This window comes from Kogia breviceps, chromosome 18 (assembly GCF_026419965.1).
Source record: "Kogia breviceps isolate mKogBre1 chromosome 18, mKogBre1 haplotype 1, whole genome shotgun sequence".
Lineage (NCBI taxonomy): Eukaryota > Metazoa > Chordata > Mammalia > Artiodactyla > Physeteridae > Kogia > Kogia breviceps.
The window spans coordinates 12,530,927-12,549,281 of record NC_081327.1 but is presented as its reverse complement, the minus strand read 5'-3'; the positions used below and the strand labels follow the sequence as shown (position 1 = coordinate 12,549,281).

General features: G+C 55.5%; 2 protein-coding genes across 9 annotated transcripts in view; one reads left to right on the top strand and one right to left on the bottom strand.

The window, feature by feature from the left end:
• The window catches only part of RYR1 (ryanodine receptor 1), a 117,283-nt gene extending 115,111 nt beyond the window's left edge, over positions 1 to 2,172 (top strand). For both annotated transcript variants that reach the window (XM_059044978.2, XM_059044977.2), the window contains 5 exons: positions 501 to 657; positions 1,302 to 1,366; positions 1,457 to 1,557; positions 1,735 to 1,786; positions 1,934 to 2,172. In XM_059044978.2, coding sequence (XP_058900961.1) covers positions 501 to 657; positions 1,302 to 1,366; positions 1,457 to 1,557; positions 1,735 to 1,786; positions 1,934 to 2,029 — 471 coding nt within the window. In that variant the 3' untranslated portion in view covers positions 2,030 to 2,172. The remainder of the gene's footprint in view (positions 1 to 500; positions 658 to 1,301; positions 1,367 to 1,456; positions 1,558 to 1,734; positions 1,787 to 1,933) is intronic.
• A 93-nt stretch (positions 2,173 to 2,265) lies between these two features.
• Positions 2,266 to 17,710, bottom strand: MAP4K1 (mitogen-activated protein kinase kinase kinase kinase 1). 7 transcript variants are annotated; one of them, XM_067018218.1, is made up of 32 exons: positions 17,706 to 17,710; positions 17,144 to 17,210; positions 16,920 to 16,977; positions 16,716 to 16,806; positions 15,920 to 15,984; positions 14,409 to 14,464; positions 14,271 to 14,318; positions 14,073 to 14,115; positions 13,922 to 13,994; positions 13,337 to 13,468; positions 12,843 to 12,905; positions 12,651 to 12,732; positions 11,895 to 12,011; positions 11,593 to 11,671; positions 11,058 to 11,116; positions 10,930 to 10,973; positions 10,808 to 10,852; positions 10,030 to 10,072; positions 9,430 to 9,592; positions 9,255 to 9,337; positions 8,779 to 8,863; positions 7,664 to 7,740; positions 7,513 to 7,573; positions 6,638 to 6,746; positions 6,493 to 6,551; positions 6,204 to 6,307; positions 5,566 to 5,740; positions 5,219 to 5,284; positions 4,928 to 5,017; positions 4,773 to 4,843; positions 4,075 to 4,130; positions 2,266 to 2,444 (listed from the first exon to the last, which is right to left on the bottom strand). In XM_067018218.1, coding segments are annotated over exons 1-32 (2,436 nt in total). In that variant the 5' UTR covers positions 17,708 to 17,710; the 3' UTR covers positions 2,266 to 2,374. The 7 variants fall into 7 exon arrangements, with proteins under 7 accessions (XP_066874319.1, XP_058900982.1, XP_066874316.1 ...); XM_059044999.2 differs by lacking the exon at positions 17,706 to 17,710 and having other exon boundaries at positions 5,219 to 5,281; positions 17,144 to 17,377; XM_067018215.1 differs by lacking the exon at positions 17,706 to 17,710 and having other exon boundaries at positions 5,219 to 5,281; positions 6,204 to 6,304; positions 17,144 to 17,358.
• Between the last annotated feature and the right edge of the window lie 645 nt (positions 17,711 to 18,355).

The following is an 18,355-nucleotide window of genomic DNA, read 5'->3' as shown; positions in this document are numbered from 1 at the left end:
CCCTGCTCTTGCCCACAGGAACTCTATTTCCAGCTTCACTGAACCTCTTTCAGTTCCTCACAAGAGCAAGATGCATTCTTTCCTCCCCAAATGGTGATGAAGCACATGTGGTTTTCTCTGCCTGGAACTCTCTCTCCCACCTAACATTTTCTTCACGTTCCAGCTCACACATGTCCCCTCTTCTAGGAGGCCTTGCCCAATCACCGCAGGCTGGGTCAGGCTTTCAAAGCTTCAGCACTTCCTGTGCTTCCCCCATCTCACCCCTGATTACACTGTGCTTTCCTTGTCCTGGCCCTGAGCCCTCCCTATCACAACCCTGATCATTTCTGGGCTGTCACTGTCTGATGCCAAGTTTGTGAGTCCTGTGAGAGGAAGGTTCAGGGCTGTCTCAGTCATTGCCATGTGTGCCCTGCTGCAGCTAGCCCAGGGCCCTGTAGGTACTCGGTGAATGTCGCATGATTGAATGCATGACTAACGTGCTTCTCCCCCTGCCCCCGCAGTGTTACCTGTTTCACATGTACGTGGGTGTCCGAGCTGGTGGGGGCATTGGGGACGAGATTGAGGACCCAGCAGGCGATGAATACGAGCTGTACCGGGTGGTCTTCGACATCACCTTCTTCTTCTTTGTCATCGTCATCCTGTTGGCCATCATCCAGGGTCAGTGGTCGTTGGGGTTGTGGGAGTGGGGGCTCTGTGCCCAGAGGTAGACTAGCTCCTTTAAGAGTGCAGGCCCAGGGGATTCCCTGGTGGCGCAGTGGTTGAGGGTCCGCCTGCCGATGTGGGGGACACGGGTTCGTGCCCCGGTCCGGGAGGATCCCACATGCCACGGAGCGGCTGGGCCCGTGAGCCATGGCCGCTGAGCCTGCGCGTCTGGAGCCTGTGCTCCGCAACGGGAGAGGCCACAACAGTGAGAGGCCCGCGTACCGCAAAAAAAAAAAAAAAAAAAAAGAGTGCAGGCCCAGAATCACATCAGCCTGGATTCATATCCTGGCTCTGCCTCTCCCTACTGTGAGACTTTGGGCAAGTCACCACTCTGAGCCTCAGTTTCTCCATCTGTAAAATGGGGGTTTTAAATTATACTAGCCTCATCGGGTTGTTGTGAGAATTCAGTCAGTTCATAGGTGGTAAATGTCTGGCTCATGATAAGTGCTCAATAAATGCTAGGTATTATTATTTTTAGGAAGCAGGGTGTGATTAGGGGGATGAGGATGGGAGGCAGGACTCAGAGGTAGGTAGCCAGAAGAGGAGGGAGTCTGAACTGGGTCAGGGGTTGGGCACTGACTTGCGCCCTGCCACCCCAGGTCTGATCATTGACGCTTTTGGTGAGCTCCGAGACCAACAAGAGCAAGTGAAGGAAGATATGGAGGTAGGTCATATCTGGGGGTCGACCCAGAGGGATCATGGGACCCTAGGGGGTTGGATGGGCCTTGACTCTGATGTCTCCTGCCATGCACAGACCAAGTGCTTCATCTGTGGTATCGGCAGCGATTACTTTGATTCAACACCGCATGGGTTTGAGACTCACACGCTAGAGGAGCACAACCTGGCCAATTACATGTGAGTTTGGGCCCACTGGCCAATCAGGAGGGTGGGGGCGTGGCTGCCGACAGCCAGGCCGAGATACTGGCCAGTTAGGGGAGGGGGTATGGTGTCCATGTGGGTGGATTCCCAGCCAGCCAATCAGGAGAAAGTAAGGGTGATTGCAACCTGTCTACCGCTGCCTCCCATCCCCAGGTTTTTCCTGATGTATCTGATAAACAAGGACGAGACCGAACACACGGGTCAGGTAAGGCTGTGTTAATGGGACGACAATGGGCAGAGACATGGTGAATTTTAATATAAGGTCAATCAGCAGGTGACAGTAAAAAGCTCATATCAACATGAAGCATTTGAAGATGTGAGCAACCAACCCTTCCCCATCCCCCACCCCTAGGAGTCTTACGTCTGGAAGATGTACCAAGAGAGATGTTGGGATTTCTTCCCGGCGGGCGATTGTTTCCGCAAGCAGTATGAGGACCAGCTTAGCTGAGACACCCCCAGCTGGCCCTTCACCCCCACCTCGAAGGTCCTTATTCTCACAGCAAGCCCCTTAGCCCCCAGATCCCTCCCCGCAAGGCGGCTGGGGGAGGGTGACCATGTACTGGCAAAATAAAGTCTGTGCTACACCCCTGACATCATTGTGTTGGATTGTTGACATTTGGGGGGGGGGGCATACAGGAATTCTGCCCTCCTCTCCCCGGCCAACCCAAGAAAACCAAGACGCAGCAGAGACTGAAGTCATGTTTATTCAGAGACAGGGGCATGTTGCGATCACTGATTTGTGTCCGCTGGGGAGGGAGGTGTGGGGACTGGTTCCTAACGCCCAGTCAGGGACTCATTCCTGGATGTAGAGGTTGCTGGGGGCAGTAGGATCATCTGCTGGGCGTGTCTCCACCACCACAGGCCTGGGGAAGGAAGAGAGAGGTCAGTTCATTCATTCATTTGTTCACTCCTTCATGTGCAGAGGAGTTTATAGAGTCTTTGCCAACACAATGCTGGGCTGTAGCAGTGAATGAGCACACACGGCCCCTGCCCTCGGGGAGCTCAGTCTAGAGCAGGAGACCAGCATGAATCAGTGAACTAGATGAGTGCAAAGAAGCATGAGGCACATAGCAGGGAAACCTAGCCCAAGGGGTCAGCCAAGGTGTCCCCAAAGAATGGATGGTGGAGCCTGAAAGAGGCTCAGGAGGGAACTTGGTGAAAAGTCAGGGAAGAGTGTTCTGGGCAGAGAGAACAGCCTGTGCAAAGGCCTTGAGGTGGGAGAGAGCCTGGGGTTTGACTGCAGAAGTCATGGTTTGTGGGCTGTGACCAGGATTGGGTATTTATCTTGAGGTCACGGGAAGGACTTAAACATGTGGAGAGTGACACAATCAGATCTGGATTTTTAAAGACCCCTCTGGGCTTCCCTGGTGGCACAGTGGTTAAGAACCCTCCTGCCAACGCAGAGGACACAGGTTCGAGCCCTGGTCCGGGAAGATCCCACACGCCATGGAGCAACTAAGCCCGTGCGTCACAACTACTGAGCCCGCACTCTAGAGGCTGTGAGCCACACTACTGAGTCCATGCACCACAACTACTGGAGCCTGCGCGCCTAGAGCATGTGCTCCACAACAAGAGAAGCCACCGCAATGAGAAGCCCACGCACTGCAATAAAGAGTAGCCCCCGCTCGCCACAACTAGAGAAAGCCTGTGTGCAGCAACGAAGACCCAACACAGCCAAAAATAAATACCAAAAAAAAGATAACATCACCAGTAATGGGACAAAACATGTGCCTCCTGATCTGATGCAGTGAAAGGACACACCCTGGAAACCTCAAACTCAATTGAGGGACATTCTGTAAAACAAATTTCCTGTACTCTTCAAAAGTGTGAAGGTCATGAAAAGCCAGGAAAGTCTGAAGAACTGTCCTAGGCTCAAGACTAAAGAAACATCACTCCAAAATGCAGCCCATCATCCTGGATTATATCCTGGATGAGAAAAAAAGTATTATTTTTTGGTTATAAAGAGCAAGAAAATCATTGGAACAACTGGTGAGACTTGAACGAGCATGTGAATTAGAAGGTAGTGATATTTCAGTGTTATTTTCTTGATTTTGACAGCTGTATTGTGGTTTGTAAGAGTATGTCCTGGCCTTCATTTAGGAAACATACACTGAAGTATTTAGGAGTAAATTGGCATCAGGTCTGCAATTCACATGCAAATAGAAAAAAATTATACATATACGAAAGGGGAGAATAAAGCAAATGTGGTTAAAAAATAATATATGGGGAATCTGGATGAAGGGGATACACAATTTTTAAATTTATTTTTGCAGCTTCTCCGAGAGTCTAAAATTATGTCAAAATAAAAAGTTAGGATAAAAATTTAAAAATGAAAATTCCACCTTAGCTGCTGTGTGGGGAAAGGACTACAGGGGGCAGAGATGGAAGCAGGTGAGACCAGGTGAGAGGATGTCCAGGCCACAGATACAGGTGGCTGGGGATACCTCCGGATGCCCTCTCCACATCAGAAGCCCCCCCTTCCCGAGTTCATACCTGGGGGAGCCAAGCAGACGGAAGGTGAGGGTGGGGTCTCTCAGCTCCTGCAGCAGCTGGGGGAAAAGGTGCTGTGTCAGTGCCTCTCCTTTAAAGAGAGCAGGGGACGAGGTCTCTGAACCCCTCAGGTCCAGAAATAATCTTTCTTGCTAACACCGCTCATCAGCTGTGTGACCCCAGGCGAGTTACTTAACCTCTCTGCACCTCAGAGTACTAACCTTTGAAATCATAGTACCTACCTGATAGGCAATCATGAAGATGAACTAAAATACAAAACTGTAAGGGTAGAGCCTGACACATGGTGTTCTGTGAGCTAAGCTCCATTTTTCACTCCATTTTCCGGAAAAGTGAGGCACAGGAAGGTTAAGTGATTTTCCTGAGGTCATTCAGCTGGATTCCAACCCAGGCAGTCTGGGCCATGCTCTTAACCCACATATCTCTACAGTGACCCCATGTTACAGTTGGGAGCCTGAGGCTCAGAGAGAAGCAAAGTCCCTTACACAAGGTCACACAGTGACCCTGGATGAGGTCTGGACCTAAGAGACACGGGTACAGAAGGGGACCTGTCTGAACTGAGCCTAGAGGAAGCTTCTCCTCCAGGACTTCACACCCTGACTCGGTTCTCCCAGTCCATCTGATGAATGAGATGACTGACATGGGAGGGGCTGGGTTGCGGGTGCTGGGACGGAGGAGCTTACCTGGTCCGAGCCTGGAGCCCACACCTGCACTCCATGCTTCCAGAAGGCCTGGAGCCGACCCCCGACCATAGCTGGGAGGAAAGCAGTGCCTGTTACCCTTGGCTTTCACTTAAGCCTCCAACCTGGACCCCAGACCCTATCATCCCGGCACATACCCACGGCCTCCACTGCTTCAGTCATGGGGATCTCTGGAGTTCGAAGCCCCTTGACTGGGGCCCCCTCTGGGGTCACCAGCTTCAGAGACCCTAGAAGGAGGTAGAGTGGGGTCTTTAAGAGCAGTAAGCGGGACTTAGAAGGTTACGGAGGGACCAGACAATAATTTCAGCGTGAGAAGCAAAGCAGGACGGACAAGGACTGGAGGGGCTCAGCGTTTCTGAGAGAGGTACAGGTTCTGGGGGTTGGAGATCTAGGAATAGTGGGGGAAAGGGAGGGAGGAAGGTTCTTACCGTCCATCAACACCATCACCTTGTCTTCCTCGACCTGAGTCACCTGTACTGGTCCCTTGTGCTCTGCTTGAGAGGCAGGGGTTCAAGGACTAATTCCACCTCACTCCGCCTTTCCCAAGCAAGCGGGCTAGGCACCCTCTCCATTCCCAAGCAAGCGGGCTAAACCTCACCCATCATAGAGTTCCCCACTCCCCTATCATCAATCTCACCAATTATATATACCCAATGTTCTTCCGTCCCCACTTCTTTCAACCCCTTTCTCAGTTACGCCTCAGGCTAAGCACCGCCCAGCCACCCAGACCCAACCCTCCCAAACTGATAAGCCCCACCCCTCCCAGAGCCTGCACCTGTGCTCATCTCGCCCAGCCAGCAGGAGAGCGCGCCGAAGCGCACGGTGTGGAAGAGTACCGACTTCGCCGGCCGCCTGGGGCTCACGCCGATGCACACGGCGGGCAGCTCGGAGCCTGGCCCGGTCAGCAGTGCAAACACCGGCAGAGGCGTAGGTAGCGGGAACAGCACCTGCTGCGGAACGCGCAGGGAGGGGCGGGCTCAGAGGAGGCTTGGGGCGGGGCCTGAGAGGGGGCGGGGTCTTGGAGGACAGTGGGCGTGGGGCTTCCTAAGTATTTCCTTGCCAAGAAACTTCAGGGGGTGAGGCCTCAGAGGTTTTAGAAATTGACGGATGTGCCCTCAGAGTGGGCGTAGCTTCCGTTTGGGGGCGTGCCGCCTTGGCGACAGAGAGGCAGGGCCCCCGGGGGCTGTGGCCCCAAAGGCAGCGAAGTCTCCTTAGAGATGGAGGGAGGGGCATAGGGCCTGAAGAATAATTAGGCCAGGCGTGAGGAACGGAGCTGAAAGATCAGTGAGGAGCCTCCAGGTGGGAGGGGCCTCGGGTGGAAGGCCGCGTTCGTGGAGCTCTCGACAGAACTGTAGAGTGGATGGCCCTGGCCACCCAATCTGACAAAGTCCCCAGCGTCTGCAGGCTCCCTACCCGGACCAGCAGGAACTTGTTCATGGGCTGGTACCACTGAAGCAGGACCACGGATGTCTCCAATGCCCCACACAGGAACGGGCCCCCGGAGCTCGCGCCCTCTGCTGTGGAGGTAAGGATAGGTTAGGGTGTATCCTCTCTCCCCTGCTCCGCCCCTCAAAGGCCACACATCTTTCCGCGGGCTCTGTTCACCCTGCCTTAACTCTGCAACCCTCTCGGGTCGAGAGGGAGTCCAAGTCCCGCCCCTGGCCCCGCCCCGTCTCTGCACACCCATGGGGTTTTCTCTCACCCACACAGCACGCCCGGCAGCCTTTGGTGTCCTGGACCTTAGTGGAGACCATGTTCTTCCTGCAGAAGAAGGGAGGCGTGAATGGGGGGAGGGACGGCAGAAATGAGGCATTAGAGGGGTCAGAGGTGCCACTGCGGGCTGGTACCTTGCCAGTAGCCGGTGGGGGCTAATGTGAGCGATGGGGCTTCCTGCTCTGGCCTCTTTCCGTTCCAGTAGGCCCAAGATGCTATGAGAATACAGGTGGGGGGTCTTTCCTGCAGTGTGTGTGTATGTAGGGGAAGCAGGCAGTTATAGGACACTGCACACTCCCACCTCTTCCCTATCCCATCACTTGGCCCCATCCCTTTAAAATGCCCAAGCCCTCAAGTCTCAAGCACCTTTCCTGACTCATTTTTCACGCAACATATTTTAAATGCCCACTGTAGGCCAGGCACTGTGCTTGGCTCTGGTGAACGGTGAGTAAAATCATTATGTTCCCTACCCTCATGGTGCTCGTAGCCGCATGACAAATGATGGACACTTAACCAGTCAGATGAAGTTACACACATTACAAAATTTAAGAAGAAACATATCTTACAAATTCTGCAAAAGTTTGTCATCACAAACTTTTGGCTTGGGGTCTCCTCATAAGTTAGAAATTCTTTTACGCAAAGTGTTTATAAAACAACGACACATAATTTTAATCTACAACTTGCTCGCTCTATTTTAGTAAAGCATCGAACAAGTACTAACTGTCATCTGAACATCAAAGACATGTAAAGGCTGACTTCTTGTGGAAATTAACTTAAAACTGACTTGAGAGGTGGGCACTACTGTGAGCCCCATTTGACAGATGGGGAAACTGAGGCTCAGGGAGAAATCTCTTGCCCCAAGTCCCACAGTGGAAAAGTGGCTGGAATTTGAACTGTAGGCTCTGTGAAGGGGGAGCCTAATTTTTATTTCCGCTGTGCACATCTGTCTCCCAACCTCTTGGCTCCTTAAGTTCTGACTCCCCACCCTCCCACCCAGCCATAGCCAGACCTGAGAGAGACATGAGGACATTGTTGATAGAGTACACCCAGGTGGTCCGGCTAGAAAAAAGCTGCAGAGGAAGGGGAGATGGCTCCTGTAAGACCCCAGCAACCCCAGCTCCAGCCCCCACCCTTGGCCCATCCTAGGTGCTGCCCCTCACCATCTCCAGTGTGGCCTCCTGATCATTTCGGTTCAGGATGAAAATGCCTTCCTCGGCCCCCAGGAGCAGGTGCTGGTCTGGGGAGCACAGACATGAGGATGCTGGGACCTGTGTTATCGTGGGGGACTTCCCAGACCCCCCTATGGCCCCAAACACTGGTACTCTGTTCACCAGCCCTGACCCTCAGTTCTCTGCTCTCCCTCCAAACTGACACTTCCAGCCTCTGTTTCCCCAAATCTGAACTCAGACCCTCACCAGTTCCCCTGAGCTGATCTCACTCTCACCAGCCTCTGACCACCACCTGTTCTGGTGGATCTTCCATCCCTGACTCGCAAATCCTGACCCTCTGTCCCCTCAGTTCTGCCCCCAACATTAGATGTGACTCCCCGAATAGCCCTGTAAATTCTTTGTCTCTTTCTCCCCAGTTCTGGTTCCTGAATGCTAATCCTATCTCAACACTGATCCTCAAATTCAGACAGCCCTCCATATGGGTTTTTCTGTCCAGTGTGACCCCGAAAACTCTAATACTGTTTCCTTAACATTTATCCCTCACTGACCTTGTCTCCACATCTCTGATCCCCAAACTCTCTCCCTTTCTGCCACATTCTAATCCCTAAAACTCCTGCCCCCCAAATCCTGATCCCAGTCTCTCTACCACTGAACCTACAACTGAGGTTAATGGGGTCCAACTGTCCTGGATCTTGTACCTACCCCAAACTCTGACCTTTCTGCTATACCTGACACTTCTTTTGCAAATTTTATTTATTTATTTACTTATTTATTTTGGCCACACCGCCCAGCATGTGGGACCTTAGTTCCCCGACCAGGGATCGAACCCGTGCCCCCTGCAGCGGAAGCGCGGAGTCTTAACTGGACCGCCGGGGAAGTCCCATATCCGACACTCCCAGCCTCCAAACTCTAATTTTCCCAGTCTTCACTCTCAGACCCACCTTCACTCTACCCATCGTTGATCCCTCAGCTCCACCTGTAACTCCTAGCCTTGCCTCTGCCTCAGCTCTGCCACACCCTCCCCTCCCCTGTCCCTGCCTTCGTACCTTCCATTAATGGCCCTCCCCGTCCCCGCCGCATTCTCCATGACCCTCCTGAATGCTCACCCTTGGTGGAGGGGTGCGTCCAGGCTGCCGTGCTGTGGATCCGGAGGGGGCAGCCGTTGAATAACTTTACAAGAAGGGCACATCCCTGGGTGGGCCGTGGGGGCGGGGCAGCAGCGGATCCAGCAAAAGGGAGGAGGGGACAGGAGGGCGCGGTGGTTAAGATGTGGAAGCCAGAGTGCCAAGGTTCAAATCCTGCCTCTGCTTGCTCAAAGGTTTATACCTTGCCAAGTTACCTACCCCTCTGTGCCTCAGTTTCCCCAGTTTGAAACGGGGGATAACACCTATCTCTACCACATCTACCTCTTTCTGTGAAGGTATACGCCTTGTAAAGACGTGAGATCAGTGTCTGGCACAGAGGAACTGCTCAACGTATGTCACCTGTTATATCATTAGTCTTCCCAGCCCGACCCCCCCACTCCCACCAGGCATCCCCAGCCCCATCCAGAGGTGTGAGTCCTCAGCACAGCTGGCCTCACCTTTCTCTTCATCTTTTCCTTCTTGGGGGGCAACAGTGGGGGCTGGTCAGGCTCCCGGGGGGCTGGGTTCCAGAGTGAGGGTTCTGAGATGGGGTGGGGAAAATCAGCCCCCAAACCCCCCTACCCCTGCCCCATCCCACCTCCGCCCACCTCCCACCCCAGCCTGCCCTGTCACCTGAGTGGGCAGTTAGGTGGGGGCTTCGGGTGGCTGGGGGAGGCCCAAGATGAGGGGTGCGTGGGGGAGGCCCACTGGCACATCGGACCAGCACCCCTGGGCTCAGCTGTCCCTCATCCCCGGTTTCCCCAGGACCCTCGTCCGACGGAGAACGGAACTTGGGCTTTGGAGAGAGAGAAGGAGGGTGGGGGAATACATCCGATGATCTGAGAGAGAGGGCGCCCTGCAGTCTGCCTCCACCAGAACTGACAGTAGGTCATGGCTCTGACCTTCCCCACGACGCCCGACCACCACTCCAGCCCTCCCGTCTAACCCACGCCCAACAGCAACACACGCCAGCAACTAAAGGGTGCGTGGTGGGGGCAGCAGGCGTTTCCAAGGACCAGCTACTGACCAGTGTCCATCGGGCTAAATAATCTGAATCCCACCCCTAGGGTCAGGGTTACCACTTCCAGATGCCAATGTACGTATCATCCCAGTCTTTCCAGACTTCGAAGGACCCGGCATCCCAGACTCCAGCCCTAGAGGGCTCAGTATCCCAGCGTCTATGGACTCTGGCCTCCTGGGCCCCTGGCCCCCAGCTCTGACCCAGGGCCTTACCTTGGGAGGCAGCGGAGGAGGTGTGTCTTCTGCAGGGGGGGGGCTGGAACACAAAGATGGGGTAAGCAGGTGCGGGTGTGGGGAACAAGCACTGGGGAGGGTTGGGGCCAGAGGTCTGAGCTCAGGAGGCTCAGAGGGCGACGCGGTCTGGGCTGGGGCTGAGGGCTAAAGGACTGATAACCAGGACGATAACAGTAACAGCGACTCTTGGATATCGAGTGCTGACAACGCATCAAGTCTCTGCATCTTCGCGCCCGCCTAGGAACACAGATCATATGAGCTCCTGGGGGTCAGGTTCTCACGTGGTGCCGGGCGTGCTGCCCGTGAGCCCATGACAGATGAGACCTGTGGGAGGGATGGGTGCGCCCTGAGGCTGACACAGGGCTGGGGCTGGGGGAGGTGGGGGCCTGGGCCGACTGCTGGGGCTGAGGGCCTGACATGGGGGAAGGTTCAGCCTGAGGCTGGGTGAGATGAGGAAACATGAGGGCTGGGGGGTGGAGGGTTAGGACTGCGGTTGAGGTCTGGGGGTGGGAGCCACATCGGGCAGGAACTGGGGACTGAGATGTAGCAGGGGGCCCAGGGTGGAGTTGGGGTGGGGTGGGGTGGAGGGTCAGGGGTCCAGGGTGAAGGAAGGTGGGGGCATTGCAGGTCGGGTCAGGGGTCAGGGGTCAGCGCTGAGTGGTAGAAGGCAAGCAGGGGCTGAGGCTGGGGTCAGGCGGAAGGAAGGCGGGGTGGTAGAAAGGTGGGAGCTCGGCGGGGGCCCATGGAGCTGTCTTACATGTCCACGTCGTCATAGTCATCGTCGGACTCCGACAGGTACCTCCTGAGCAGGGACAGGTATGAGCCTCGGGTGGTCCCCACATGTAGCCCAGCCTGCCTCCCACCCTGAGGGTCTCTGACCTAGGACTGCTGCTCTTGAAGTCTCCAGGGGGCTGTAAGAGAGCCTGCGGGATAGTAAAGGGTCAGCAGTGGCCCAGGGGGAGGGGAGGGGAGGGGAGGGCGGCTGGGCAGCAGGGGAGGCATCTCACCGTGTGGGCTATGGGTCTGGACTCCAAGCCTCTGAGCTTCCTGAACTCCATGTGCCGCCCTGCGGGTAAAACACAGTGAGCTGGGCACGTGGATTTGGGAACAGAAAGCGTAGAATTGAGGGTGGGGTCAGGGATCAGGGTCTTAGGACTGGAGCTGCCGTTACAGGGGAGGGATCTAGGTTTACAGGGGTCTCCTTTGGGGGTCAGGGTTTGCGATCAGGGAGCTGGGGGCTCAGAATGGTTACAGCGTGTTTGTTTTGAGGTTCCACCTGGGTACCAAGGATCAGACAAAGATTTCTAAGGTCTCTGGGAGTCCCGGTGGTTGTGGGAAGTCTCGGGGGGGGTCTGTCTGCAGGACAGAGAGGTAGGGGTCTCTAGAGTCATTTTGTAGATCAGGTGGTGATGAGGTTTTCTCTGGGGTCTCTTGTGGGGTCAGATGGTGATGGGGTTCTCTGGGGTCTCTGGCAATCTGATGAGGGGGCATCTCTTGGCTTATAGGGTCAGGTGTCCCCAGATGTAAGGATTCTCTACTCACGACAGCAGTCCGCGTCTGGGATCCCCAGAGAGCTGGAGCGATGGGTGGATCTGATCCGCCGAGGGATGGCAGGGGGGAGCTGGGCAGAGCGGCGGCTGCATCAGGCCCAGGCCCTCCAGCAGCCCTCACCGCCCTGTGGGCCCAGCTTGGAGCCCTTGGCCCTCCCATAACCTCTGTGCCTCCAGCCCTGTGCCAAGCTCCCCATCCTCACTGGCTTTTTTCCTTCTAAGAGAGGCAGCAAGGGGGTGCTCCAGGCAGGGGAACGGCGCGAGCAAAGTCGGCGGGGGGGGGGGGTCCCTCACCTCAGGCTCCTCATCTTCAATCTCACCAGCAGGGGCCCCCTTCCCTGGGTTCCTCAGTTTGTCAAGAAGATCTACGATCAGGCCTCTGTTTAGCCCAGGCTGGGACACCAGTTGATGCTGGGGGAGGGGAGGAGGGTGTCAGCAGACAGAGGGCTGGGCTGGAGAGATAGGGTTAGGACGAGGGGCTGGAGAACACATCTAAGGGAAGCTGGTGGGGAAGTTGCCAACAGAGGAAGAAGGCAGGGAATTCTGGGGAACCTGGGGAATTCTGAGGAGTCTGACGGGATTCGAAGAATTTAGGGTAGGGGACTTCCCTGGCGGTCCAGTGGTTAAGAGTCCCCGCTTCCACTGCAGGGGGCGCAGGCTCGATCGCTAGTCAAGGAAATAAGATCCCGCATGCAGCTCATCACGGCCAAAAAATTTAAAAAAAAAAAAAGAATTTAGGGTAGTTGGAGAATTCCAGAGGTGTCTTAGAGGGGACTGGAGTTCCCCTGGAATTCCAAAGCACACCCAGGAATGGGTCCTGAAGCCCTTGGGAATTTGTGAGTTTTAAGAACTCAGCGTATCTTGGAAAACGGTCTGGGATACAATTTGGAGAGTCTTGGGGATCCCTGGGGAATTCAGAGGGACTAGGGACTTTGAAAGGGCCATGGGGGTTCTGCGGAATGAAATTATCAACGTTCTAGGGAGCTGTGGGAGGCCCTGGGGGATTCCGGGGCTGAGTCTGGGAAGGCTTCTCTGGGAGGGGAGGTTTACACTGAGCATCTTTGTGGCGCCGGGTCGCTTCTTGGGGCTCTTAGTGAGGGTGACTTTGACAAAGTTGTGGAAGGCAGCCGACCTTGGGAGGAAGAAGGCAAGTTCTGCGGTGAGGGCACCAGAGACCCTCCCATCAGACCATCACCCCTGGCTACACCCTCCCTCTCCCCCCTTCCCATCAACCTGTCCTACCATTTGCCTTTTTCCTTTAGCCTTGGGGGCTGGTAGCCACTCTTGGTCATGAGGAAGAGAACTCTGTAAGAGTAGGACAGAATATGGGGCTCAGACTTTCCATTGGAGGTCAGACCCCGTGGCTCAAGGGAACCCCAACAGCACTAAGATCAGCAGAGAGCCAAGTGAGAGGCAGGATGAGAAGGAGGGTTAGGATTTACAAGGCACGGGATGCCACTTCCAGGGGATACTGCTTATCGCATTACAGAGCTCCTGCAGTCTCAGAGCGATCCTCAAGATGGGGCTCCCGGTGTTGGGGGCTCCTGGTGTGGAGGGCTGGAGAAAAGGCTTTCTGGGCTGAGGGGAGCCTGGGGGTCTCAGATGGAGCTCAGAGCAAGGGGGTGTCTGTCTCCTGTAGGGGGTCTCGTGGTGGGGAAGCAGGTTGAGAGCTGGTGTCCAGGGTCAGAGTTGAGTGGGGTCTCTGGGACTAGGGGGACCCGCCCACATCTGCCTACCTGAGAGGGTGCACGTCAAAGAGCGGTGGTTGTAGCTCGGCTAATTCGATGGCTGTGACGCCCAGGGACCAGATGTCACACAGCTCATTGTATCCCCCCTTCAGGGCCACGGCCGCCACTTCCGGAGCCATCCTGGGGGCAGAGACCCTCAGAGAGCCAGGGCTGACACAGGAGGGGGAGGGGAGACTTTTTTGGGGGGGTTAGGAGAGAGAGAAGGAGAACGGGGCATACAGAGAGACAGATGCAGAGAGAAACATAAAGATGGAGAGAGACAGAAATAAAGACGGAGCGAGGTAAAGGCAGAGAGACAGAGACAAAGAGAGAGAGAGGGAGGCAAACGTGAACAGATATGGAAAGACAGATCAGGATAAAAATCAAGACAAACACCAAGGGGAACAGGTGGAGGGGGCACAGAGAGCTCTAGGTAAATGGAAAACTCAAAAGGGAGCCCAGGAGAAGATAGAACATTCAACAGGGCAAGGTAGAGGCAGGGCAAAAAGCCAGGACGGAGATTCCCAGAGATCCAGGCTGGGAAACGCCGCTGCCCCCTGTACCACCCCTAGCTGCCAGACAGGCACCCCTCACCAGTATGGTGTCCCGATGAAAGAGAGGCGTCGAGCCAGCGTTGCCCCGATCTGGGCCGAGATACCAAAGTCAGCTAGAGGCAGAGGGAGAGACATAGTGACCTCCCCTGTCTCCTTGGGCCCCCGGCCAGTCCCCCTCCAGCCACACTCACCCAGTCTGACCTCCCCAGCATCGTTGATGAGGATGTTGGCTCCCTGGGGAAGAGGGGGCAATTAGAGGCTGTCAGGGATACCCCCCAAGTCCAGTGCTTCCGCCACTCCTGGTCCCACACCACCCCGAGCCCTCCAAGCACCACTCCCATATCCTGGGCTCCCCACCCACCAAGGCCACCTTCCTGCCCCTAGACCACCTTGATGTCCCGGTGTATCTTCTTCTGTGAGTGCAGATAGGCCAGTCCCTGGGGAGGAGGGTGGACACGGGGGCTGTAAGTGTCCGGGGGCTGGAGCAGGGCCCTGCCCCTACCCAAGCCCACAGAGCATCTCCTCACCTGGAGCACTTCGCGGCAGACATAGCTGATCTGGAGCTCTGACAGGGGGCCTGTCACTGCAAAGGTCACCCCGGTGCGGTGCTGGGTGCGGGCCAGGCCCCTGGCCGCCACCCACACCAGCTGAGAGGGTGCCACATAGGGAGGGGGAAACGGGATGGGACAAGTAGGGGGAGGAGGCAAAGGGGTGGCCAGCAACAGAGAGAGGGGCAGTGATGCAGGGAACCAGAGGCCAGAGGGAGAGAGATTCATTCAACAGATATTTACAGCGTGTCTACTGTATGCCAGGCACCGGGGATACAGCTGTGGACAAAAGAGGCAGAGATCCCTGCCCTCATGGAGAGAACATTCCAGTGGGGGAGACGGACAGCAGACAAGATAAACAGTTATGATATACAGTACGTGAGATGCTAATAAATAGTAAGAAGAAAAATAAAGCAAGAAAAGACAACAGGAAATATGTGTGGGAAGGGGTATGACATTTTACACAGGGTGATCAACCCTGAGAAGGTGACGGGGGTGAAGATGGGAGCAGCAGGTGCAAAGGCCCGGAGGCAGGAGAGTGCCTGGTGGGTCTGGAAAGCAGTAAAGTGGATGGAGCAGAGATGAGGCGTGTCCGCTTGGGGTGTGCCAGTGGGGGTCAGACTTGTGGGCTGTGATGAGAAATTTGGGCTTGGCTTTGGAGGGAACTGGAAGGCATGGGAGGGCTCTGAGCAGGGGGGTGATGTCACTTTGTAAAATGAGGAAAGGCAGAGAGAGACAGGGAGAGAAAGAGAATCAGGAACAGACCCAAATTGAGGCAGAGAAAGAAAGACATGATCAGAGAACAAAAAGTGGGAAAACAGACACGGTGAGAAAGAGAGACACAAAGGGGTGAAGAGGATGCACTAGAGAGAGACAGTAGACAGCGGGGTCAGAGACCAGGTCTGACGGGCTGGCAGGGTGAGTCACTTCCTCTCTGTGGGCCTCAGTTTCCCCCTCTGAGGACTTCTTAATGAAGTCCTTCCTTCCTGGCATTTGAGGTCTGAGGCTGGAGGGAGACCGGGAGATGGCTGAAGATAGAGGTGCGCAGAAGGGATGAGAGGCCCACCCCGCCCACACCCTCCAATGCTCCGAGAGAGTGAAAAGCAGGCTAAGAGAATCAGAAATGCATTCACTATTAAATGAACATGTGGGCACTGATGATGAGCCAGAAATGCAGAATACATGCATGAATACACCTTGGTGAGAAAATGCAGACACGGGGAAGATGGGGCAGGGGAAGTAGAGGGGATCATTGCATGCAGAAAAGACTGGGGCTGGACTCTCAGGTCCTGGAGGACAGGGCTCAGGGCCCGCTCGGTCACCACAGTATCCCCAGCATCATCCAGGCCAGGCCAGGCCCAGAGGAGGGGCTGCCTTACTGTGTGAAATACGGACCATAAAGACAGTCCCAGGAGACACAAAGGCAGAGAGACAGGACAGGCAAATTGTGGGGGCTGGGGCTATCTGGATCCACTTGCCCTTCCTCTCACCTTGGTAGATGTCCTGGAGAGAACCAGCCCCACAGAATTCCATGCAGATCCAGAGCTTCTGCAACCTATAACAGTTCAAGAGCAATACTAATAACAGCAGTAATAAATTATTATAGGCTGCCTCCTGGCTCACTGTCCCTCATTCTAGTTCAACAAGAACTTTAATTTAAGAGCTGTCATCTCTCTATTGCCCACGACAGTGAGATCATCCCATTTTATAGATGGGGAAGTTGAGGCTCAGAGAGGAAATATACGTTTAGGGTCAACTGGGATGGAACCCAGGTCTTTGGGCTCTCGACCCATGGCATCCTCTGTCGTCCCATGCTAACCTAGGAGAGAGGGTAGAGACCTCACAAGTTGTGGAAGTTCGGAGGGGACAGAGGAGCTAGGAGACCAGGTCTGGGGGGCAGAAGACATTATTGGGGCATCTGGGATATTAATTTGGGGGACATGGAATGTAGGGGTTCGTATTAAAGGAAATGGAAGTGAAACTAGGGGACCCGAAGGGCAAGATGATGAAAGATTAGTTTTAGGGGACTTGGTTTCAGGTTTGGTTACTATGAAGGGATCAGTTTGGTGGACCCCTAGTCAGAAATGGGAGTTATTTATTGGAGATTAGATTTGGGGGTGCTCTGGTCAAAAAAGTGGGACTTTGGGCTGGGGATCAAGTTAGGAGTGCCCCAGTTAAAAATGGGGGTCCAGGATTAGAGGTCAGGTTAGGGGGTACCCTGGTCAGGAATGGGAGCTCGTGGGTAGGGGCTGGGCTGGGTGTCAGGGCAGGTCTGAGGCTCATCACCAGAGATAACTCCCATGATAGGCAACGATGTTGGCATGCCGACAAGTTTTCAAGATGAGGATTTCCTTCTGAAGTGTGGAAACATCATCGTCTGCAAGGAGGGGCAGAAGAGAAAAGGCTGCTACAGGGAGGGAGTATGGGGGAGACCCCAGTGTCCCAGGAGGTGGGAGTGTGGGGAAGAAGCTCCTGAGGTCCTCTCCTCACCAGGCTCCATCTTCACCATCTTCAATGCCACCAGGTCCCCCATCACCTTGTCTCGAGCCTTGTAAAGGGGAAGTTGGCAGTCAGGCAGACTCCATTCCCCTGAGTTCCTCCTCAGCATCCCTGAACCAAAGCCAAGGACTGGGACCCTCTCCCATCCCCTTCCCTTCTTGGGCCTCACCCCAAAGGTCACCGGTTTGAGGGTGATGGAGGAGGGGGTTCCTCACCTTGAAGACTTCCCCATAGGTGCCGCCACCCAGCCGCTGTAGCAGGTCATAGTGGTCCCGGGGATCCCTATTAAAGATGTCAGGGTCCACGAGGTCCATTCCTGGGGCCCGGAGCTGGGCCTGCGCCCAGGGGCCAGCAGGGCCTCAGGGCTCGGAGTGCTGTCACCTCCCTCCCTCCCCACACGCCCTGCACCCGCCTTGCCTCCACCGGCTGTGGCCTCCCCCCTCCCCACTCTCGCTTCCTGCCCCAGCACAGAGCTGTGCAGCCGGCTCCACCCCCTGTCCCCTGGGCCCTAAGCGCCTGTGAGGGACAGCTTGCCTTGGGACCCAGGGGACACCCCCTCCACTTCCAGGGCCCTGGGCTGCATGTAAACCAGATGCAAACGATCTTAATTGTGACCTGGAGGGGTGCCCTAACACTCCCTCCCCCGTTCTGGGCAGCGGCTGAAAACTACAGTTGAACCTCTGCTGAGTGTTTGAGTGCTGGGCCACAACTCAGAGATGGCACGTCTGCACAGAGATGGCCATGCAATGAATATCACTGCTCACGGGGGGCACATACATGCACTTAGTGGTAACCTCTTGTGCGGTGCGAAGACCAGTCGACATGCAAATGCCTGGATATCCGTGTGCACATATGTGGATGTACCCAGAGCACATACAGAAGTGACACATGCATGTGTATTCATGCCTGCAGTGCGCAGGATCTGTTCACACATCTCATGACGGCACACACGGGGCACTCGCTTTCACCCCAGAACGAGCCGGAGGGGTCCAGGAACCCCCTCACCCCGCCCCTGCCGGGCAGAGAACAACGGCTTTGCGGGCTGCTACCCCCGGCGTTAGAATGGAGTGCGAGGAGCTCAGGATCCTGCCTCAGGGGCCGAGGCCTGGGCCAAAAAGGGACCTCAGAGAGCACCTTCCTCGGGACTTGGCCACGGCCCACAAGGAATCTATCTAACAGGTGCATTCCAACACAGTTTTGAGTTCACGGCCGCGCGCAATGCGACGTGAGTGCAAGCCGCCAGGAAACACTCTCCTTCAATGGCAGTTCCCGCGCACTTCCCAAGGACTGGAACTGGATACGCGAGACCCGGAAAAGCTTAGCCCCGCCTCCTTGCCTCTAGAGGCGCCTGCGCACTGGGCTAGACTAGGTCTTTTTCTCGCGCCGTTGTTTCTGCTCGGGTAGAGCGAGTGCGCACGCGCTAACCG